The 25,532-nt window shown below is 44.5% G+C and overlaps 1 protein-coding gene across 6 annotated transcripts in view; it reads right to left on the reverse strand.

Annotated features, from left to right (window-relative positions):
* Positions 1-25,532, reverse strand: part of LOC147012571 (BMP/retinoic acid-inducible neural-specific protein 3-like) — a 260,934-nt gene that overhangs the window by 114,514 nt on the left and 120,888 nt on the right. For all 6 annotated transcript variants that reach the window (XM_085853564.1, XM_085853567.1, XM_085853562.1 and 3 more), the window contains one exon: positions 5,884-5,989. In XM_085853564.1, coding sequence (XP_085709690.1) covers positions 5,884-5,989 — 106 coding nt within the window. The remainder of the gene's footprint in view (positions 1-5,883; positions 5,990-25,532) is intronic.

Raw genomic sequence — 25,532 nt, forward strand, 5'->3', positions numbered from 1 at the left:
GTGTGTGTGTGCATATGTGTGTCCGTGGGCCCGTCGAATAAGTAGGAACTGCTGTTAAGTGCAAGTGACTGTACATAATAAGTAGACGCTTGTAGATCTTTTGCCGTGCTTTTGTTGCTTGTATAATTGCATCTGTGTTTTGCCTTGTTTTATTGCATACGTGCTTTATTATAATAAATGTCCTTGTGTGAATGTAAACCTGTTCGTTCCGTCCATTCCCTCATTGAACTGCCCCATCTTGCGCTCGGAATATAGTTTGTTTTTAAATAGCCGGTAAAGTGATCGGGTCCAATGGGACTGCGCGATAATAACCTGCTCGGTTATCCCAAAAGGAAGCGAGCTGCTTAAGCGGCTCGTTTCCAAGCGGTCCCGTTGAGGTACAATCTCTCGGTAACCTACCCACACGAATAATTAGGTAAATCGAAGATTTGGCGATCACACCCTGTAGCGCGGGTAGAGTGTGGACAAGGTTGTGGTGTGGTTAAAAACACACCCGTGGCTGGTTTCCGGCGTTGATCCGGAAAGCCGCGACTGGATTGTCCGTTCGGTGGGCGAAGCGACCGCTATTGGTTAGACGCGGTCGATCGCACGCCGACGGGTGGGAAATCTATAACAATATATGTACAGTATATCTATATATATATATATATATATATATATATATATATATATATATATATATGTATATATATTTATATATATATATATATATATATATGTATGTGTATACATATATATATATACACACACACATACAAATGGGGAGACATATTGCATGGAGAGTAAAAGCACACTGAGCCACAAAAAGAATGATAAAATCCTTTGTTAAAATCATGATGTTTCAGAAGAATATGATCTTCCATCCTCAGAGATAACAATAAGACACCAGACGTGTAGCTGCAGAGAGATTAGCTGAACTTATTAAGTCTGATGGGAATGGCTATGCACATGATTGGCCTGCAAAGGGAACCAATCAACACGATGTTGGGATAGATTTCATAAAGAGAGCGCAATAGGAGGAAGGATTTCCTTCCTGTATGGATGTTTGGGTCACCCGTTCGGTGTCAGGTGTTTCATGTCTCTCCTGGGTTTGTGTATCAGGCTTGATCTTCACACCCACAGGTTGGGGCTGTGGGTGATTGCATAATCTTCAATAGGCAACATGCAGGTCAACGTGAGGGTTTATCGACCGTGTGCCCAAAAGCCATGTTCCGATAATTTCTCGGCTGGCCTGGCCGACTGCCGAGGATTTAACTACTGTGTCTTCCCACGCTAAGGTGTATTATTGGTTATGGCAATGTGCCGCTATCAGCGAAAGCTTGTCTCTACATGATACTGCTTGCTGGTGCTGCATCAACCGTGTCACAAGCCGCTTGGACATCTGGCCCACATCGTTGGCATCACAGTCTTGACAGGGTATTTTGTAGACCACGTTCATCTTGTCAAATCTATTCACCCTGTCTTTGGGCTTGGACAGTTGCGCACGGAGTGTTGTCCAAGGTTTGTGCGCGGCTCAGATTCGGAATGGTTGCAGCAAATGGTTGGCCATCTCCGAAGTATTGCCGATGTATGGCAATACTACTGTTTTGACCGGCTCCTCAGGTCGCGTTGTGGGTATCCTCCTGCGATGGCAAGAGTGAAGTTGTGTGGGGAGTGTTGATGGACAGAAATCTTCAAGTCATGCCACAGACTCTCAAGCTGTTAGTGCTTCAGCAAGGCTGGAATCGGGCAGATTTGTCTTTGTGAAGGACTCATGAATCAAGCCACGTACAAGGTTGTCCTGGAAGCACACTTGCTTCCTTCTGCTCTGACAATGTTCCCAAACTCTGAGGATTGGTTTTTCCAGCAGGACAATGCTCCATGGCACACAGCCAGGTCAATCAAGGTGTGGATGGAGGACCATCAGATCAAGACCCTGTCATGGCCAGCCCAATCTCCAGACCTGAATCCCATTGAAACCCTCTGGAATGTGATCAAGAGGAAGATGGATGGTCACAAGCCATCAAACAAAGCCGAGCTGCTTGAATTTTTGTGCCAGGAGTGGCATAAAGTCACCCAACAGCAATGTGAAAGACTGGTGGAGAGCATGCCAAGACGCATGAAAGCTGTGATTGAAAATCAGGGTTATTCCACAAAATATTGATTTCTGAACTCTTCCTAAGTTAAAACATTAGTATTGTGTTGTTTAAAAATGAATATGAACTTGTTTTGTTTGTATTATTTGAGGTCTGAAAACACTGAATCTTTGTTGTTATTTTGACCAGTGTCATTTTCTGCAAATAAATGCTCTAAATGACAATATTTTTATTCGGAATTTGGGAGAAATGTTGTCAGTAGTTTATAGAATAAAACAAAAATGTTCAATTTAATTTATTTTTTTTCCAGAGCTGTATATATATATAAATTGTTACGGCTGTGGAAATTCGCATTACACCATAAAGGGCCCTCAGGTGAGATATTTCTGTAGGTACATGTGTAGTTAGCCCAAACCCGTTGTATAGAGGGAATTTATGTGATCCATCCGGGCTGAGATGCTTTGAGTTAGCCATTTTTCTGTTCTATCTTTTATTTCAAACAAACAAAAACCACCAACAATGCTCGTGGGCTTTTCCCGCCATTTTTCCCCGCGCTTGGTGTGAGGGAAGGGGGAAGGACAGCTCGCTGCCGATTGGTGGATGAACAGCGTGAGGCGGTCGGGGTGAGGGAACGCCCCTTCTCGAGAACCTTCTCGAAGGAGGGTGAAGCCGAAAACGGGGCGGAGCGAAGGGCGGAGCCCCGCGGTATAAAGGACGGACACGGGCGGGGCGTGCTCCTCTCTCTCTCTCTCTCTCTCTCTCTCTCTCTCTCTCTCTCTCTCTCTCTCTCTCTCTCTCTCTCTCTCTCTCTCCCCACTCTCTTCCTCTTCGCTCGTCTGCAGTGGTGGTCTTTTGTCACGAGAGCTTTTTGTCGTCCGAGAGTCTTGAGTCTCTTCTCGTCTTGGCCCGCGTCTTCGAGTTCCTGTCGTGTTGGTCCTGCACTCGCGGTTTGGCGGGCGACCTATCCACGGAGGCACGGACGGCAGACGCGACAGCGCCGGTTGTGTGGTGGACCCGCGCGTCTGAACGAGGAGTGCCGGAGAGGGTTCGCCGACCGGGAGAGGAGTCGGGGCCAGGCACGACCACGCCGACGGACATGGGAGAGGAACTCGACGGCCCACAGGGAAGTCGCCACTTTGCTTTTCCTTTGGGTTTGTGTAAATGACTGTGGGTGGCGCCTGTCTCCGTTAAAGTAGTATTGTTTAAGTGTTGCCGTGTGTCGGTTTTAGTCGCGGTATTTCTTTGGCTTATTGTTACAACTCTGCATTTGCTTTATATGTGCATTTTGACTGTATGGCTGTGGATACGTGCTTGTCTGTGTGTGTGTGTGTGTGTGTGTGTGTGTGTGTGTGTGTGTGTGTGTGTGTGTGTGTGTGTGTGAATAAAACTGCTTGCTTGTTTAACTGTGCCCGTTTCGCTTCATCTTTTATCCATTTGAATTACCATCTTGCATCACGTAAAGGGTTCGTAGTAGGTTTAAAATGCCCAGTAATTAATCGAAACCATCAAGGCCGACGATAACACCGCTCGGTTGTCACTGTCGCATGGAACGGACCGCTTAAGCGGTTCGTGTCCGGAGTCGGCCTGTGGCGTGGTACGATCGCCCGGTCGACCACTCGCGCAGGTAGTTAGGTAGGTCGAATTTGGCGAGCAACCCTATCCTGCGTGGGTGGGCAATTGGCACGATCGTGGTGAGGTTAAACCCCCACCCGTGACGAGCTCACGGCGTTGTTCCGAGAGGGTCATGACTGAATTGTCCGTTCTGGTTGGGCGAGGCGGAGCAGTTTCGAGTCGAGCAGCCGATCGCACATCAGCGGGTGCGAATTCACAACACTATATATATATATATATATATATATATATATATATATATATATATATATATATATATATATATATATATATATATATATATATATATATATATATATATATATATATATATATATATCGTTGTAATTTCACATGTTGTTGTTGTTCGTATTTCGGCTGCTCCCGTTAGGGGTCACCACAGCAGATCATCCGTTATGATCCGCATAGGTTTTATGCCAGATGCCCTTCCTGACGCAACCCTGGTCGCTTCTTACGACACAGGGATAAGGATTGGGTTTCGCCATGATTCCCGGGTGCCCTACACCCTCTCATAGCATCAGCGCAGAGTTCCCATCCTCAAGCAATCCTCCAACCCAAGCCTCTGAGTATCCGGATTACAGGCGCACGCCACTACGCCCGGTCAGTTGTAATTGCGCATAGAATTGTGTAATTATAACTACTAGCATGGTGCCCATCTGTGACGGGTTCATAGATGTCTCACTTGAATTGAGCAATATTTGAGCGTTTGCAGAAAGGGGAATTCAACATAAAGTGATGGTGTGGACCATGATACATGGTAAATGTTTACATTATCGACAATGGCGGTCCACTCAGAAGAAGAACGACCGTTAGCGATTAAAATTGGCAAATACACTGCCATTTGATGTCATTTCCATTTGTAAATGGTATCATTAACAGCTTCAACATTTTGTCATCAATGTGACACCGGCGATGCAAGTGTTTGTAAAGGTTAAGATGCTCTGATTACCTCCACAAAAAAATCGCGTGAGAATGCCCCAACTCACTATTAAAGTACAAGATTATATTTACAATAGTTATAGTTACACAATTATTTTTCTATCTCATCCACCCCCATTTCCACTTTGAAGACAGACATTTTATTAAAGTGTCTTTCCGGTTTTTGTTTTTCAAAATCAATTTCAAAACTTTGAAATGCTGTTTTTTGATGACTATGAATACACATCAGATGTAGTACAGCACGTTGTGTAGGTCTGTCTCTCACATCCTGAACACTCATCCCTAACCTCTGTTATTTCTGGAAATGCTCCTGAGTTGCGTATTTGCATCTGCGGCCTGAAAAAATACAACAAAGTGAAATTAGGGACACATGTAAGATTTTTCCAAGCAACCACATACCCATCACTCTCACCGAGGTTTGGCTTATGGGTGACCAGTCACCATGGTAAATAGCAAGTGGAAATACCACACTGTCAGGTTCAAGCAGGTCAATTCAGCTTGCATATTTGAAAAGGTCAATCTGCCACCAAGACAATCTCGATCGTCCCCGACGTGACGCTACTCCGTGAGGTCAAATCATGCCAACCACTGCTTGGCGCTGCAAAAACGAGTACTTGGGCTTTGCCACGGCCTATGGAACATTCAGATAATTAAAGAAAAATCGTTTGGAATAACTGACGGCTTGAGAGCGAAGGGCAGAGGGGTCAAGTGTGGAAAGGGGGGGGAGGGGAGGGAAGGGTATGGGCCCATCGCTGCTGAGTTGAATGCATCATGTAATGTCTTGTCGGTTTTCAGGCTTAACTGACGTTGACATTGCGGCTGAGCGACAAGCTATGGGCCAGGCCAATGCCCATTGGGAGTGTGCATTTTGCTGCTGACATCTTCGTGATATTTGCACACTGGAAGACGACTGTTTGAATCCAGTCTCGGCCAACTCTGCCATGACCTCTGCCCTGCCTCTCCTTCTTGTCTGATTAATGTTCTGGCTGATATTTTCTGCCATGAAGCTGAAACTTCCTTTTTCTTTACTGCCGTGTTGTATTTTTATTTGCCTCACTTTGTTTTATCTTTCAAATTTCCATAACCCACATTTGCAGTGGCTTCTGGATGCTGAAACATAATATTAGCATTTAGTTGACAAAATGCTGCTGTCAAATCAAGTAAAGTTCATTGCAGGGATATCAAGTTGAACCTGGGGTGAGACTAACACTAAGCAGTGAAAAGTTAGTGATCTCACCGAGTAGTTGCACTTTGTTCTCTGGTGTTTGGACCAGCACGGAGTTTACGGCATCCAGGTTGTCATATGTAGAACAGCCAAGGGGTCCAGTGCGAGTTTCAATCACCTGCCATGGAACACCCAAAGAGGGTTGGTTGTGATTACATTACAATGGGAAGTACATGTACTATCAAACTAAAACAATATTATTAATTTCATGAGCTTCGTTACATGTGGTAAATATAAATAATTGGGATGGGTTGAGGGTATGTAGTAAATAATGAGAGGTTGCCCTCATTTCAATTAAACTTTTACATGTATGATCAATTTCATTTCAAAACGAGTGGATATATACTTTAAACTACGGAGCAGATCAGCGAGATGGATAACCGAGGCAGCCAGCTTGGAAAGCCATTTTTGCATCTGACAAGCTTGATTGCAGAATAACTTAAGCCAACGGGTGGTCCATCCAGCATCCTGCCCCCTTACGCCCAGGTTCTGTTCGCTGAGCGCTAATTAAATATCGTGACTTGATACGCCACCCGCAATTGTCCAGTCCTTATGAAAGACAAGGGTTTGATTAAACCCATGGATTGCTGTAAAGAAATGTAATTATATTTTCCCAGCTCATTGAGGATGGGAGAAAGCGAGCATTTTGGTTGCTTTTGCTTTTCAAGGTCAGAAAGGGGAAGCGAGGTAACTTAGACCTTCATCTCCAGACCTGCTTCTTCACTTTGCTTCCCACTGCAGTCGAGACTTTAATGAAGCACTGCCTACTCACATGCACAAGTGTGCTTTGTTTCATCTCATTTCACACTTTTAGTGTGTTGTACATTATTCGTTTTTAAGTTTTTTTTTTAAAACTAAGCATTTACCTTTATTTCCTCGTTCGAATGTCAATAAAGAAGTTTAATGATGATAAGAACAATAAGGGCAAAACGGCAGGACATTATCATTGGTGAAGAGCTGTTTCAATCTTTAGGGACACAAGGGAGGTGAAAAAAGGTTCGTACACCATAAAGATTAAGTAGCTACCTTCTGTCTCGCTTGTACAGTACATGCGAAGCAGCCCATCACGAAGTAGGTCCGTTTTTGGTGTTTAGATGTTACTACTTAAATAGACATGAGAAGCAGATTAAAAAAAGAGTTTTTTTAGGCTATAACAATGGACCTTTTGTTCAAAATATGCTGTGATGTATAATATTCACAGGCAGGTGCCAGCAGACAGCATAGCCAGCTTAACACCCGAGTGAACATTGTGATATCATCACAATTCCTTACCACATGCGTTCCAACGGTGGCACAGTATTTTTTTTGAAGGACTTCAACCCTGTATTTTACTTATGCACGTAATTTTGTTTCAAATTTTCCAGTTTTTCCTTCCTGAGAATTTGCAGAAATATCCACCTTGTTCATCCTCTGTGTCCTCCCCTTGCCCTCGTTCTTCCCCACGTCTTTTATTTCTCCAAGTCTCACTCTACTTTGTCCCTCAAACCTGCTGCTGGTGTGTTTCCCACCTCTCGTTCTACTGTTCCATTTCTTCTATTACGTCCTTATACATTCCATGTTATAGGTCCTCCACGAGCCTCAACGTCTACACTATGATTGAGCCGTTTGTCTCTGAGCCATCGAAGGTCAACTCCATTCTTGTGATCCTGACTTTCTTTACTTTTGTAGCTAATGGGTGGCTCTCAATGGAATCCTTTCATCTCCTCTCCTTCTCAAGGTTTGGGTGCCACAAGGCAGTTTTCTGGGCCAAGTCCTATTCCTGATCTTCATCAAGCGATCTCTCTGACTCTCTGGCAAATCCCCTTTATCTATTTGCTGATGACTCCACCCTCTACCACGACGTTCCTCATCCTTCAGACATGAAGGCTGTGGCCTCTTCTCTTTCTTCAGACCTTGATAAAATCACAAGCTAGTCAAACACTTGGAATATGTCTTTCAATCCAGACAAATCCTACACTCTCACTCTCTCTTTGAAAGGACCGTCTGAGAAACCCTCCCATCTGTGTCAAAAGCATGAGATGTGTCCAAAGAGACAGCCCTGATCCCATGTCTGACATTGAGGGCCTCCATCCATTGATAGGTGAGTCGAAGCAGCATGTCCCAGGTGGAGTGACCTGGTCTGAAACCAAATTGGTGATCTGAGATGAGTTTGTGGGAGAAAAGGAAGAATTTCATATCAACTGCGATGATGGATTCCATGACCTTGCTGATGATTGGAAGTAAGCTGATAGGTCTGGACTTGTTGCGGATCAGTTGTTGCTCCTTTTTTATGCAGCGCAGTGGGTCATAGAGAAAGTCATGCGAGGGTTTTATGGCACGGTCCTTTCAGAGAGAGCGAAAGAGAGTGTAAGTGTTTGGGATTTCTCAGGGTTAAAAAGACATATTACAAGTGTTACTATCTTAACAATCCTCTTGATGAAGTTCAGTTACTCAAACTCCTGAGTCTCAATATCTGCCATGGTATTTCTTGGGCAAATTACATTTCAAAGTCGTTGGCCTTCAAATCCAGTCTCCAACTGAGCATTCAACATCATACAAAGTCCTTCCTTGGCACACCTGAACTCCTATCCACATACAAGGCATTCATATACAGCTTGATAGAGTGAGTACTGCTCACCCCTTTAGGCTGGCACCCCTGTCTCACACCATGCTCAGCTTGACACCGTGGAAACCAAGGCCTTCAAGATTATTGTAATATACAGTGCTGAAGCTGAGTTAATGGGCATATCACTTTCCCATCACAGACAGGTTGCTGGTCTCTGTCTTCAACCGCCTCCTTTCTTGGCTTGCAGCCACTGCTCTTCTGGTGCTTTGTCCCTCCCCTTCCCCCACCCCCTCTTCAGGTTTCTGCAGGTCTCACATGGTCTACCTTCAACCTCTTTCTGGTGAAACTACCTAAATCCAGGATCACTGCTCATCTCCACTCATTTATTCCTCTTTTCCCCCAACTATGGAATCAACTGACACACTCTCTTCAATCTCATTCTTCCCTTCAAGTCTTCAAGACAGTGGCTCACCACCATCTCAGATGATCCCCATCTAAAACCATGATCTTTTCTGCCCCTGTTAACCCCCCTACCCCCAAGCCCACCTAATTCCTAATTTCAAGTTTTTACTTCCTGAGAGTTTGTTTCTGTATCCATCTTGTCCACCCCAAGCACCCCCCCCCCTTCCCCTCATCCCCGATTTGTCCCAGTTTCCCTCTATTTTGTCGTTCAACCCTGCTGTTGGTGTTTTCCCCCTCGATCTACTGTCCTTTGTCTGTTGTGTTCAATTCAGTATATTAGCTCTTCTATGAGCCTTGACCTTGTATAAGACAGAGAAGCAGGCAGGGGACAAGAAGGAACTCCGTCCTGTGCATGATCAGTGGCTGCCTATGACCGACACAAACTCACGACCTACCTTTGTTGGCAGACAACCTGCTTCACAATCTACGACATGAACCTGCAACCAAACAGCTGCCTTCAAAGCAGCTGAGCAACCTGCCCACCCACTGCATCACAGAATCCTTGGATAATTGCCTGTACAACGACTCAAGAGCCATACGCCCTTCAAGAGAGCAGCTCTTGAAGAACCCTTGATCCAGTTGAACAACAGGCAGGGCAGACAACAGTGGCTCCTCAGTGAGTGGAGAAGGAAACAGCCTGTTGGTAGATTGCAACAAATGCTGCCAATCTCTATTACGCACATTAACTACCACCTACCACGCAAGGATTGGTGCCATCTGAACACTTTTTTGATGGGTGTTGGGCACTTCAATGCATACTGGAACCTGGCCGACACTGCAGCTTTTGACTGGAGTGAGATACAGACAGCAGACCATGAGATGGAGGAGTACCCATTACATCACCTTGATAAAGGATGAAATTTGCTGCAATAGCTCACTGTGGAAGCCCAGGTGTGGTGAAGGACTGCCCATTTGACCAGATAGTTCATTGAACTCAAACCATACAATACGAGAAAGAAGAAGAAAATTGATTACACCATTGGTTACTAAGTACATTGTTGCACTTAATATGACAGGTTGAACAAAAAGAATCCATTCCGTATAAAATCCAAAGACGTGTTCTCGAGATATTATATTACACAGTGACCAAGCATCACCCTTTTCCCTCATCCTTTCCTCCTAACCTATGCTCATAAAATCAACAAGGGCTCCACATACAACCAGCCAACAATTATTCCCAATAATGTGTTCAAAATTATAATATAAAGAGTGCTCCATTAAGACATTGTGATGTATGAAGAAAGTGGACAATATTTTAGATGCTCAAGCTAACCAACACAACAACATTACTTTGAGGTTGTGATTTAACATTAACTGCAGTTCCCATTTTTTTTTCCCTACCCACATTTGACAACACTATTTTCTTGCCAGTCAGAACAATTTCCTCTCTGTTGGAGAACACTTTGATGAATGCCCCACCAAGACCATGGGAAACTGTAGAATGAATGGCAGGGAATGATGGGCGATGGAATAATTTTATAAAACAGAATTAAGAAAATCTGTGACACAGGAACAACAACATGTCAATCAGATGTAAACGTTAGCTTTTTGTTGTATGATTTTGGGAAACCAGATAAATATTTGTATGATATGCATTGACAATGTCAACTTTTACAATTAATTCAAAAAAACATCAAAAAGAGGAAATATAGTCAATTTTAAAGAGAATAGGAAAAAGCACATGACCTTACAGATAAGTACATTACCCCAGTAGGTGACAAAAGCAAATGCTGAACAAGAACAGTGAAGATTATAATGCAAACAGCCAATGGAAGAGGAAAACAGTCAAAACTATAAGGGCAGTCAGTAGAGCGCACACCTCCGCCACTTAATGTCTGATCCATGAGAACATATCTGGCCTAATACATTTTTGAAATATCATGCTATTTCATCGTTTTTGGCCCCATCTCTCAATGGTAAAGAATCGCTTTAAAAATAAAATAATTCTCGTATCCAGATCCGGATTCGGATCTTCACCAAAATCTAATCACTCGTCGTGGCCACACACCCAACCTGTCCACCAAGTTTCATCCAAATCCATGCACAACTTTTTAAGATATTGTGCCATATATTAGTTTTGCACAATCTCTCAATGGTGAAGAATCACTTAAAAATTGTCGGATCCGCATCCGGATCTTCACCAAAACTGAATCAGTTCATCCTTGTCACACACACACACAATGTGTCCACCACGTTTTGTCCAGATTCGTTCAAAACTTGTTGAGATATCATGCTACATATTAGTTTTGCAAAATCTCTCAATGGTGAAGAATCACTTAAAAAATTGTCAGATCCGGATCCGGATCTTCACCAAAACTGAATCAGTTCTTCCTTGTCACACACACAACGTGTCCACCAAGTTTTGTCCAGAAACGTTCACAACTTTTTGAGATATCCTGCACATCGACAGACAAACAGACAGCCAAAGAGACAAACAAGAAGACGTCGTGCAGAGCACGATACTTGCAAAATTCATCAAACAAATTTGACCTCAAAAATAATGATAATGGTGGTTGAATTCAATGACCAAATATGGTAATCCTCTTCAAATTTAGTCAATCGGATGAAAATTGACAATGTTAGAAATTCAGCCTATGTTGTCCTTTTGGCCTATGTTGACCATTTTGTTGATGTTGACCTCAAAAATAATTGGTTGGTTTAATTCAGTGACCTGAAATATAAATCCTCTTCAAATTTCAAATCAATCGGATGAAAATTGAGGAATTTAGAAATACCACCTTTGTTGTTGACGTTTGGCGTATGTTGACCTTTTGGTCGATGCTGACCTCCAAAATCATTGGCTGGTTGAATTTAGTGACTTGAAATATAAATCCTCTTCAAATTTCAAGTCAATCGGATGAAAATTGAGGATTTTAGAAATACCACTTTAGTTGTTGACCTTTGGCCTATGTTGACCTTTTGCCCTCAAAAAACAATAGGGTTCTTCCTTATGACAAACTCGACCATGCGGTAAAGTTTCGTGAAGATCGGTTTAACATTGTGAGCTGTAGGCGACAAACAGACAAACAGACAAACAGAATAACAAAATCACCTGACCAATACACTTGAAAAATCTTCGATTTTGAAAGAAACAAACAGACAGAGAGGGGTGAAAACATAACCTCCTTCACCTTCTGTGGTAGAGGTAACCAGAATGGCACTCGGAAGAGCGCATACCTCCGCCAGACTGAACAGTTTATGTTTTGGATCACAATGATAGGCTGGATCTGCATCCGAACCTGATAGTGGGGCGGCAGAGCAAACCAATTGTTCGTTTTGTGATAACAGCATCGAATTTAGTACACTTATAGCAAAATAGCTTGGGAATAAATCTGGATGTTGGGCCACTGCAGATTATCACCCTGATAGCCATGGTGGCCATTTCCAAAATGGACACCAAAAGTCACACTCATTTTATCAATCGACTTGACCCAGGTGCCCTCAATGTCACGAATCTCCAATCAAAGTTGTGTATTCTGGTGTATTTGACAAGTAGGACAACATATGGCTCCGACTGAAAGATAACAGCGTTAAATTGAAACAAATATTAAATAAAGTATTAATTATTATATAAGTTTTATATTAAAAAAAAAATTAATGAAAACAAAGCACCATCAAAATTTCAAGTGGATACTTCCCGATAAACATAAATACAACCAGAGTTGGTGTCAAAGCCACCCAATGCTCGCCTGTTTATACATTTATCGTTTTTAAAAGACTCGTCGAATAATTAATAATTTTTTTTTAGAAAGCATTGCAGTGAAGTCTGATCCAAATAATTTTAAAGCAATATATATATATATATATATATATATATATATATATATATATATATATGTGTATAAATGTATACATATATATATATATATATAAAATATATGTATATATATATATATATATATATATATATATATATATATATATAAAATATATGTATATATATATATAAAATATATGTATATATATATATATATATATATATATATTGTAATCAGTAACAAGAGTGCAAGTGAGCACAATATATGCCCGAACAAGAATGTATATACAGAATTGTGCTACTACATGGAAAATACCACTTTAGATGACGAACGTATGTCGCGACACACCATCTCCACAGTCTGTACCTATGTACCAAATATGAAACGTGAAAGTTGAAAACCTTGGGAGTTCGAGTGCGGAAAGGAACGGATGGAAAACAGCATCCTGGTTGCCATGGCAACCACTTTAGATGACGAATGTATGTCACGACACACCGTCTCCAGAGTCTGTACCTATGTACCAAATATGAAGCGTGAAAGGTGAAAACCTTGGGAGTTAGAGTGCGGAAAGGAACGGATGGAAAACAGCATCCTGGTTGCCATGGCAACCACTTTAGATGCTGAACATATGTCAAGACACACCGTCTCCACAGTCTCTACCTATGTACCAAATATGAAACGTGAAAGGTGAAAACCTTGGGAGTTAGAGTGCGGACAGGAACGGATGGACGACGGACGGACGGACAGACAGACAGACAGATGACAGGTATCACATTATACGCCCCGATATATATATATATATATATATATATATATATATATATATATATATATATATATATATATATATATATATATCGGGTGTATAAAAATAACGTGGTTGATAAAAATATTAGAAAGGAAAAAAGAACTTGCACCAAAAACTTTAACATTTTCACGCTCACGCTGACGCTGACGCTGACGCTGACGCTGACGCTGACGCTCATGCTCATGCCGGGGGTATCGCTATAGCTCTCTGTTCTTCGAACAGGCGAGCTAAAAATAACTTGTACCAAAAACTTTAACATTTTCACGATCACGCTGACGCTCACGCTCACGCTGACGCTCACGCCGGGGGTATCGCTAAAACTCTCTGTTCTTCGAAGAGTCGAGCTAAAAACACATCATACAAACAAAAACCTGTATCCCATCAGTGATGACATGCTCCTCACCATTCTCAACGGGCAATTGAATCAGGGCCTTGGACAGGAAGACATACACTACCGGTCCAAAGTTTTAGAACACCCCCATTTTTCCAGTTTTTACTGAAATTAAAGCAGTTTAATGTTTCAATGTACTCTGAAATTAAAGCATAGAACAAATAAACAATTGCAGATAAAAAAAATCATGGAATCGTTTTGTTGAACAAAATTTAATCTAAATTTTTGACTCGTCAAAGTAGCCACCTTTTGCACAAAGAACAGCCGAACATACTCGTGGCATTCTTTCTACAATGGAAATCAAATATTGTTCAGAAAGTTCTTCCCAACACTGTTGCAGAAGTTCCCACAAATGTGTTGCACTTGTAGGTTGCTTTGCTTTCACCCTTCTGTCCAGTTCATCCCAAACCAGCTCGATGGGTTTAAGTCTGGAGACAGTGCTGGTCATTCCATGATTTGAAGCCTACCATATTGTTCTTTTCTTCTAAGGTAGTTCTGACATAGCCTGGAGGTATGTTTTGGGTTGTTATCTTGCTGTAGGATGAACCCCTGACCAACTCGGCGTAGAACAGAGGGTATTGCATGGCGCTGCAAAATGCGGTGGTAGCCCTTTTGGTTCAGGGTGCCAGTCACTCTGTGCAAGTCGCTGACTGGATCCAGCAAAAGAGCCCCAGACCATCACGCTTCCTCCTCCATGTTTGACAGTTGGTGTCACACACTGAGGAACCATCCTTTCACCTACTCGACGGCGTATAAAAACCCTGCGCGATGAACCGAAGATTTCAAATTTTGATTCATCGGTCCATAAGACCTTCTTCCAGTTTTCAGTAGTCCACTGGCGGTGCTTCATGGCCCAGGCAAGCCTCTTTTTCTTACATTGCCATCTTAGCAATGGCTTTCCTACTGCCACTCGACCTGTTAAACCTGCAGCTCGAAGTCTTCTCTTCACAGTTGAAACTGAGACTTCCTTACTTTGACCAGTATTAAGCTGTGCTCGAAGCCGCTGTCCTGTGAGCCGCCTTTCACGCAAGCTGTTGACTCTCAGAAACTTGTCTTCTGATTGTGTTGTGGCTTTGGGTCTGCCAGACCTCTTCCTGTCAGAGTTTCCTCCAGTTTCCAAGTGCTTTTTGATGCTGTAGGAAACTGCACTCATTGACACTTTGGCATTTTTTTGCAATTTCTCTAAAGGAAAGACCTACACTTTAAGGGTTATAATGGTCTGTCTGTCTTCCTTTGTTAATTGACTTTTTCTCACCATTATGATAGCAATATACTACTTCCTGCAGTGCAATATTGTCCAAATATTGCTTCAGAGGGTGCAGCAATACAGTCTGTTCCAACACTGCTTTTATACAGACAGAGGGTTTGTAACTAATCAACAAAAGTTGGGACACCTGTAGGAATTGTTTGCATCAACTTTCAAAGCTTAATTTACTTCCATTGCTGCAGAACAGCTGCAGTTGCTAAGCCATTACTTGTTCCCTGAATACAACCAGAGTTGGTGTCAAAGGTGTGTGTTGGTGTGTGTTATGAGGTGTTTGTTGGTCACCATGAGTTTTTAACAACTCTGAAATTTACATTATTTTTCAGTATTTGGTTAACTAAACTTTTTTTTTTTAACCTCTGGCAGTTTACCGCTTAGCTTTGTACCATTTCAAGATATTCACTGGACTTGAACTGCTTAATTTTCAGTAAAAACTGGAAAAATGGGGGTGTTCTAAAACTTTTGACTGGTAGTGTACCATTCTGCCTTGTTGCTGGTTTCACATAAGAAGTTTGGCGTGTTTTGAGGTATTGCTGTTGTAACGGCAACAAGTCAACGCACTCCCTTTCCATGCTTGACTCGTGCTATACCTTTCAGGGAGTCAATCACATTCTGGTCCAAAACGTGGAACATGTCTTTCAATCCGGACAAATATCACACTCTCACTATGTCTCTCTGAAAGGACCGTTTAGAAAACCCGCCCATCCACTTTCTCAACAATCCTCTGGAAGGTCAGAGGTCAGATCTGTGATCTGCTACAGATACCATGTAAACCTGTACTAACCTGTTCCATGGTCGGGTTGTCGGCGACTGAACCGTCTCCCCCACCAAGTTTTCTGGTGAGGAGGGTGTTTGGATATGGACACCCAGCAGGATTAAAAACAAAACCTGTCAAAGGGCGGAGAAGCTCATTGTGAGCCAAGGCCCATCCATATCTAGTGCCCAACAGTGTCTGCGGACGTCCTCCTGCAGTTGGGTTACTTTTTTATTAGGAGGTTGGTGGCAGAATTAGCACTCCGGCCACTGTAAAACCCTTCATTCCGCAAAACACACGAACGCAAAAAAATCTGAAAACCCCTCCGTGGGAGTACCTCCTGTGCAGCTTCCCTTCGCATGGCAGCTCACCGGATGACGGGATTGGGGCAAAGCCTTCAGGACCCCCAATCTTTGATGAAAGGAGGGAAACCACGGGGTAACCTCCCTGGGTCAGATTGCGGGAGAGTGTGTCGGAGTGGAGCTGAGGTGTCGTCCACCAGACGGCGGTCTCCTTGGGTTAACCTGAGGCGGTCCCTTCGGGTGGGTGCCTGGAATGCCCTATCCCTAAGAGAGGATGATCACCTGTCTCTGTTATCATCTGAGCTCAAGCGTTTGGACATCGGTATTTCAGCATTCTCTGAGGCTCGGAGACCGGATTGCGGCGAGATAATGGTGGGTCGTTACACCCACTATTGGTCTGGTCGCTCTGATGGTTACCATACTCAAGGAGTTGCTGTTGCTGTGTCCAATAAGCTGACCCCAATGATAATTGAGGTAACACCGGTCAACGAGCATATATTACGAGACTAAGGATTCGTCACTCCTTCGGTGTCATTTCCCTGGTTTATGTCTATGCTCCGACTGAGGCGAGTGATCTCACCATGAAGGATGCATTCTACGCCACGCTCGAGTCTGTGGTTGATCAGTGCCCCAGACGAGATACACTTCTAGTCTTGGGGGATTTCAATGCATCGACTGGAACTGATAGGGATGGTTATGAGGTGTGTGTTGGTCACCATGGGTCAGGAACTATGAATCAGAATAGCACTAAGTTCCTTGACTTTGCAAGAAGTCATGGACTTAGGGTGGCCGGTTCATGGTTTCAGCGCCCACAAGCTCATCGCTGGACTTGGTATTCCAACGCTGGCAGTGTGGCAAAGGAGATTGACCATGTCCTGGTTGACGGTCGCTGGAGGATGATCCAGAACTGCAGGGTCTACCAGAGTGCTCAGTTCCTCAATACTGACCACAGGCTTGTTGTAGCAACTCTAAAGCTGCACCTTAAATCCTGGAGAATGGTCCCATCCCAGCCTTCGCTGAATGTTGGCAAGCTCAAGGATGAGAGAGTAGCTGAGGAGTTTGCGAACAGGCTGAGAGGACATTTGGGGTGTCTGGGTGCTTTGGGAGGTCCTGAAGAGTTATGGATTACCTTCAAGACCACCGTCCTTGATGTTGCTGGTGGATGTCTTGGAACTCACCGCAGGGCAAAGAAGAATTTTGTCTCTCAAGGGACACTGGATACCATTGATCAGAGTCGCAGGGCCAGGCTGAATGGCAGAGCTGAGCTGTTCAGGGAGCTGAGGCGTAAAACTGTACGTGCACTGAGGGTGGACAAGGAGGCCTATGTGCGAGGAATCTGTGAGGGGGTAGAGCATCACCTGTGGACAGGTGATTCTCGTCCCCCTTACAGGGGAATTCACGCATTGCGTTCATTCAAGCCCATCCCTTGGAGCACTGCAGTTAGAGCAGAGAGTGGTAGGCTCTTAACAGAGGAGTCTGAAGTGAAGGCCCGCTGGGCCGGTTACTTTGAGCGGTTGTACCAGGCTGATCCCCCAGCTGTCAAGTTGGAAATCAATGGTGTTACAATCCCTGTTGCTTACCCTCCAATCAATTGTGGTCCACCTTCGCTTGTGGAAACACGGGCTGCGGTGAACTGGTTGAAACAGGGTAAAGTTCCAGGGATCTGTGGCATCCATGCCGAACTTCTCAAGGCTGGTGGAAATGCTGCACTTGTGTCATTGCATGCAGTTTTGTGCTCTGCCTGGAACACAGGCATCATCCCAACTGATTGGAAGAGGGGCCTTGTTGTCCCTCTCTGGAAAGGGAAGGGTGATCGCCAAGACTGCAACAACTACCGAGGGGTGACGCTGCTCTCAGTGCCGGGCAAGGTCTTTGCTCGGATAATTCTTGATAGGGTTCGCCACCATCTGCTTGAGCACCAGTGTCCAGAGCAGTCAGGCTTTACACCAAAGAGGTCAACGATTGACCGTATCCTTGCTCTTCGTGTCCTCACCGAATGCAGACGAGAGTTTCGGCAGGGGCTGCTTGCAGCCTATATTGATCTCTGTAAAGCGTTCGATTCAGTGAATTAGGATGCCCTCTGGAGGATTCTTGGTCTTCGTGGGGTGCCACCAAAACTGATCGATCTGATGTCTGAACTCTACTCTGGCACTGAGAGTGCTGTGAAGTGTGGTGGTGCCATCTCTGACTTATTTCCAGTTGTTACTGGAGTTCGTCCGGTGTGTGTACTGGCCCCCACACTTTTCAGCACTTGTATGGACTGGACTTTAGGGAGGATGTCGGAAAGATCAAGCTGCGGTGCATCGTTTGGGAATGTCAAGATCTCGGACCTTGATTTTGCAGATGATGCAGTCATCTCTGCGGAGACTTTAGACATCCTTTTGCGGGCCCTCGAGGTGCTGAATGAGGAGTCAGAGCTGCTGGGATTATGGGTTTCTTGGGTCAAAACTAAGATCCAGGCTTTCAATGACATCTTGGATGCTGCTGTCCTGTCTGTGTCTGTTTGTGGTGAGGATGTTGAGGTCGTGGAGAGATTCACTTACCTTGGCAGTGATATTCATGTCTCTGCTGGTTGTGAGTCAGAGGTCAATAGACATCTGGGTCGGGCCTGGGGAGTCATGGATTCACTGGATCATGAGGTGTGGTGCTGCCGGTACTTGTGCGGGAGGACGAAAGTCCGAGTCTTCAGTTCCTTGGTGCTTCCAGTTTTGCTCTATGGATGCGACACTTGGACTTTGACCAAGGATCTGAGATGGAGACTTAATTCCTTTGGTACCAGGTCTCTTCAGAGAATCCTTGGCTATCGCTGGTCGGATTTTGTGTCCAACGAGCGTTTGCTGAGAGAGAATCGGATGAGATTTGTTACCTGCATGGTCCGTGAGCATCAGTTGTGGCTGTATGGACATGTGGCTCGTTTTCCTGATGCTGATCCTGCTCACCAGATTCTCTCAGCGAGGGAGTCTCGTGAGTGGTGGAGGCCAATGGGCAGACCACGTGCCTCATGGTTGCAGCAGGTTGACCAGCATCTCAAGGAGATGGGGATGGGCCTGGCATCTGCCTGGGGGAAGGCCAGATGGAGGCCCCTGGAGTACCGGCGGAAAGTGGACGAAACGACGCGCTGTTCTGGCACATGCTCCCATACCTGACCTGACCTCTGGAAGAAGTCCTTTCTTTCAAGCTTCTGGGTCTCACTATCTGCCATGACCTTTCCTGGGAAAGCAACATTTCAAACTTTGCCTCCAAAGCCAGTCACCGACTGGGAATCCTCCGTCATGCAAAGTCCTTCCTCGGCCCACCTGAGCTCCTTACCACTTAAAAAGCTTTCATCCGCAGCCTGATGGAGTACTGCTCTCCGCTCTGGGCTGGTGCTCCTGCCTCCCACCTTTCTCGGCTTCACGCTGTGGAAACCAAGGCATTTCGGATCAATGGCATCTCCCACAATGAGGCTGAGTCTTTGGGCCTCTCACTCTCTCACCGCAGGCTGGTCATTGGTCTTTCTTTCTTCTACCGTCTCCTCTCCAGCCTCGACCCCCTGCTCTCTCTGCGATTTGTCCCCACCACATTTCCGCAGGGCGCTCAAGGTCCAACAACAACCCCCTTCTTGTAAAACTACCAAAATCACGAATCACTGCTCACCTTCACACTTTCATTCCTCTTTTTCCCCACCTTTGGAATAAACTCCCTCACTCTACTCAATCCCATTCTTCCCTCCTGGCCTTCAAAACAGCTGTTCACCACCACCTCTTATCATCCCCCATCCAAAATCCTCAATCTTTTCTACCCCCGATAATCCACCCAAGCCCACCTCCTTCAAATTCCCTGCTTTCCTTCCTGAAAGTCCCTGTAATGTCCATCTTGTATTCCCCATCTTCCCCGCACCATCCCTCTCCCTTCCACAGATCTCCTAATGTCTCTGTTCCCCACTGTTTTGTCCTCCCCACTCCCGCCTCTCTTGTCTCATGCCACCCTTGCTGTGCATTGTGTGTTCGCTCTCATACGAGCTTTCACAAGGTATTCAAAAAAAAATTCCAGGTGAGATACCCTTCATCGTTATCGGAGGACATAAGGGATGAGCATCTGATGGGTGTATTCATAGAACGTCTTCGCGGGAGTGAGTTTCAGCACGTGAGCAATTGCTGCTTCATCAAAGATTACACTGCTTTCCACAGGAGCCTCAGAATGGCCCGCAGAGATGTCCTCCAGGCAGATGATAAGATCACTTTTGGTACATGAGCACAATCTTCCTCCATCTGAAAGTGCTGGGGGTCGAAACGCTCGATTCTCATGTCGAAAAAAAACTCATCAAGGATCCCCATCCCTTGTCTGGCAAGCAATGTAAAATCATGAGAAGACCTCCATGTCACTCTTAAATCATGTCAACTGCTGCTTCCCTTTGCTGACGATCTTGGCACTGGAGCTATTGAATAACTTCACTTTGTTGCAACAGATCATATCTCCGACTGATTTGGTCCTTTCTGCAAGACACTGTTTTGTGAAGGCACTGAATTGTTCTTGACCAATGTTCGAGGCATTTTGATGGTCTCCACTATTTCATGGTCTGCAATCTCTTTGGTCACCAAAACAACCATGTCAATGCTCTTCTCTTCAAAGGGGTTGCTAAGATCTGTAAGCGCGCTGATGAGCGAACCGACATCTTTCTTAAAGGCTGCTTGCATACTTGGTATTTGTTCAAGGGGCAACATCTCCAGTCATCTTCTGATGTTTTCTTGTGCATCCTCAAAGTGCCCATTCAGCATATCATGTTTGAGTAAAAGAGATCCATTTGGGGTGACTGATATTTATACATACATAAATGATTCTGCTGGCAGCCATATTTTAAAATGGCGACCATGGCTTTGAGAGTGGCCTCATGTCCACATTTATTCAGAATGTATTGGATGGACTTGGTCTGTGTTAAATATGGTGCTTTTATCATAAAATTTACAATTAGTCTCATATATGGAGCTATGCCGCCCTACTAAGAACCAAAATCTAATCGGCTTGTTCTCATCACCTACCCCTCATCCACCAAGTTTTGTCCGAATCCGTCCACAAGTTTTGAGATATCGTGCAATATATATTTTTGGTACGATCTCTAAATGGTGAAGAATCACTTAAAAATTATAGTATCCGGATACAAATCCGGATCTTCATCAAAATTGAATCAATTTGTCCTCGTCAAACACCCAACCTGTCCACAAAATTTCATCTGAATCCATCCACAACTTTTTGAGATATTTTGTTCACTGCAAAAAAAACAAGAAAGATGTGCATTGCACGATACTTGGAAAATCCATAAAACAAATTTGACCTTAAAAAAAATTGGTGGTTGAATTCAATGACCAAATATGCAAATACTCTTCAAATTTCAAGTCATTCCAATGAAACTTGAGAATTTCGGAAATTTGCCCTGTGTAAACTTTTTGGCCTATGTTGACCTCAAAAATACTTGTTCGTTGAATTCAGTGACCAGATTTGCAAATCCTGTTCAAATTTCAACTCAATCGGATGAAAATGGAGAATTTTAGAAATTTTATAAAGTTGTTGACTTTTGGGCAATGTTGACCTTTTGACCTCAAAAACATTAGGCTTCTTGCTTATGACGGACTCTACCACGTGGTGAAGTTCTATGAAGATCGGTTTAAAACTGTGACCTGCAGGCAACTGACGTACAAACAAACAAACAGACAGACAGAATAACGTGCACGGCCAACCAATATTGTTGAAAATCTTCGATTTTCGCAAGTAACAAACAGACAGACAGACAGAGGTGAAAACATAACCTCCGTCCACTTTCAGTGGCGGAGGTAATTATAAGGAAAATAATACTTTTTTTAAATGTAAAAAAACAACAGGAAACACAACGCAGAAAGGGAGAGATTTGGATTGGCATATTTAGCATTTGCATGATCTGCATCCTTTACTCAGATGTTTGGAATCCAGCTTCACAACATACTCTGTATATGATACGTGCTTGTCTATTGTCTTCCAGTTTCTTTGTAACTCACGTAAAAGTACACCGATTTGTCCTAATTTCGTTGTATTGCATGTGATTTACGTTCGAGCTACTGAATGGGGATGCAATCAGTATAAAAAAAAAATAGCTCCGCAAAGCGGGCGTAACCCCTCAGCCCATGCATTGTAAAAGGAAGCAGTGATATCACGATGATGGAGCCAGTTAGAGCACGTTGGACGTCATATCGAAAATCAATCAGACTTCAAGATGGCTTCCGTGGCGGCTAGTGAATATCGCAGCGCGCCCATTTTTGAAAGGAACCTTCCTCTACTCAACTCCAACAAACACACTGCAAAAATGCATTTAATCGGACAAGCCAAGCCGTTCTCGAAATTGACGAAAACCAATTTCAAGACGACTGCCGTGGCGGCCACAATGAAAATCGCAGCGCGCCCATTTTCGAAAGGAACCTTCCTCTACTCAACCCCAACACACCCTGCAAAAATGGATTTAATCGGACAAGGCGTTCTCCTCGAAATCGACGGAAACCAATTTCAAGATGGCTGCCATGGAGTCCACATTGAAAATCGCAGTGCGCCCATTTTCGAAAGGAACCTTCCTCTACTCAACCCCATTATACCCTGCAAAAATGGATTTAATCGGACAAGGCGTTCTCGAAATTGACGGAAACCAAAAGTTGACAGACGGACGGATGGACGGACGCCCGGACAACGCCTGTGATGACAATACCCCTTAGCCCAATTCCGGCTGAGGGGTAAAAAGTTAAATCATTGAAGGATGGATTCCAAAACATATGAATCTTGCATTTACTCCAAGCCCATATGTTCCTAAGGGGTGGAAGGAAAACTTTGCTTTCGTTATTATTTATTTATCTTTGAGGCATTGTTAATGTTGCATGGATGTGATCAACACGATCAATGATGTCTGTTTTTTGGGAACAATCGTTTGCAGTTCCAACAAAACCACCTTTGTGGATGTGCATTCAAGTAACATGATGCATTGAAAATTGTGAAAGAATAAGATGAGATAGAATAAACCAGTTCCAGAAGAGCATAGTGGCATGGAGAAAAAGAAGTGGATGAGAACACAAATGTATTATGGCTTGAGAGGGAAGAAGGATTGCAAAACGGCCTGAGATGACATATAGCTTAGCTCAGCCACGCTTAAGGCCAGGAGGGTGATTGGGACAAGGAAGGCAAGGTTTCGCATCATTGGAAGAAAAGATTACATCAGTGTTGATTTGTTAATTGCGATGAACACAATAATTGAGGGTTTATTACCTCCACCACCGAAGGTGGGAGGAGGTTATGTTTTCATCCCTGTCTGTCTGTATGTGTGCAGGATATCTAAAAAAGTTGTAGACGGATTCTGATGAAATTTGGTGTGCAGATTGTGTGCATGACAAGGATGAACTGATGAGATTTTGATGAAGATCTAGATCCGGCCACTAGAATAAAATAAAAAAAATGATTCTTTACTATTGAGAGATAGGGCCAAAAACTCTGTGTGTGTGTGTGTGTGTGTGTGTGTGTGTGTGTGTGTGTGTGTGTGTGTGTGTGTGTGTGTGTGTGTGTGTGTGTGTGTGTGTGTGTGTGTGTGTGTGTGTGTGTGTGTGTGTATATATATATATATATATATATATATATATATATATATATATATATATATATATATATATATATATATATATATATATTGTTGCGGCTGTGGAAATTTACAATACACCAGAAAGGTCCTCAGGTTAGATATATCGATCAGTTCATGTGTAGTTAGTCCACACCCGTTGTTTAGAGGGAATATGTGTGATTCATCTGGGCTGCGACGCTTTGAGTTAGTCGTTTTTCTTTATCTATCATTATTTTGGACCAGTCATCCCCCAACAACCAAACCACCACAGCAAACCCCCCCACCACCTTCGCCTTTCTCCTTCCACAACCATCAACCACACCACCTGTCAACACCGAACGTCGTGCTGTCCGGGGCCCGTTCGGTGATTGTGGCCGAACGCGTCGAGCCGCGAGTACGAATGGAGGCCTTTCCGGGAGAAGAAACGCATCAGGGGAGCTTCACGCCCACTTTTCCTCCATCGAATGGGTGAGCGTCGGGCAGTGTGGCCCCGCCTCCAAGTGCGATGTATGTGCATTCCTTTTAGGAGGGAAATCGGATCAGGAGAGGCTCACGCCCCTTTTTGCCTGACCAATGGCAAAACGTCGGGTGGTGTGGCCCCTCCCACAAGCGCGATGCATGTGGACTCCTTTTAGGAGGGAAACCGGATCAGGAGAGGCTCACGCCCCTTTTGCCCGACCAATGGCTAAACGTCGGGTGGCGTGGCCCCGCCTCCAAGCGCGTTTTGATCCGTGAATCTGCATACGCGCTCCTCCCCCGCTCTATAAAGACGCGAGCACAAGGCGACTCGTGGCTAGTCGGGAGTGAAGTCGGAGTTCGGAGGTCGGAAGTAGTAAGTCAGAAGTCTGAAGTCGGTCTTGTCTAGTCTAGTCTAGTCTGTGCCTCCGTCTTGTGTGTCAAATTGGGTCTGTGTGGAACTCGTGGAGCTCGTGGAACTCGTGGAGCTCATGGAACTCGTCGAGCTTGTGGAACTCATGGAACTCAGAGTGGAGGTTGAGGGACGAGTCGCGGAGTGGGGCAGGGACGCGGAGGAGGACTCAGGGGCGAGAGTTCGCCATAGTCGGTGCGGTCCCGAGACCCCGCTAGCGGGACGGAGCGTCCGCCATTCACCTCTCCCGACCCCGAGCATCAACAACCCCCCCCCCCATCCGCGCTGAGATAGCACCAGTAACCCCGTCCGTTCCCCAACCCAACCGTGGTGCCGACCAACACGTGCCTGCGCAATGCACGCCCAAAGGAGCTCACCGACCATACCAGGGGCACAGAGTCAGGCGCGTTACGCGAACATTGCGGCTAGCCCGCCATCGCGCCACGATGGCACGGGTAAGACCCCTTCGGTCTCATGGACCTGGCCGATCATCCAGGTCCCACGTTCATTTGGTCCACGGACCTGTCTGCCTCCTTGCCTGTGAGGGTGGCTTGTATTTTCTTGCTTTTGGTGTAAACGTTTGTGTGTGGTGCCAGGCTATTAAATAAACCTAAGTAAGTGCTTGTACATTGCTTTATTCGGTTGTAACTCTGCATATTGTTCTTGCTTTGACTGTGTACGTGCATTTTTGTATTATTTTAAAATACCTGCTTGTCTGCGTGTGAATTTAATGTGCTTGTCAAACTGTGACCCGTTTCGTTGTGTCCTATTTCTCTATTGAAAGTTCCATCTTGCATCACGTAAGGGATTGGTAGTGGGTTTAGACACCCAGTAAATAATCTGAACCGTCAAGGTCGGCGATAACTCCGCTCGGTTATCCCTGCAGCACTGAACGAGCCGCTTAAG

Source organism: Eptatretus burgeri, chromosome 14, assembly GCF_056783735.1.
Source record: "Eptatretus burgeri isolate ZD-2024b chromosome 14, Ebu_testis_v1, whole genome shotgun sequence".
NCBI lineage: Eukaryota > Metazoa > Chordata > Myxini > Myxiniformes > Myxinidae > Eptatretus > Eptatretus burgeri.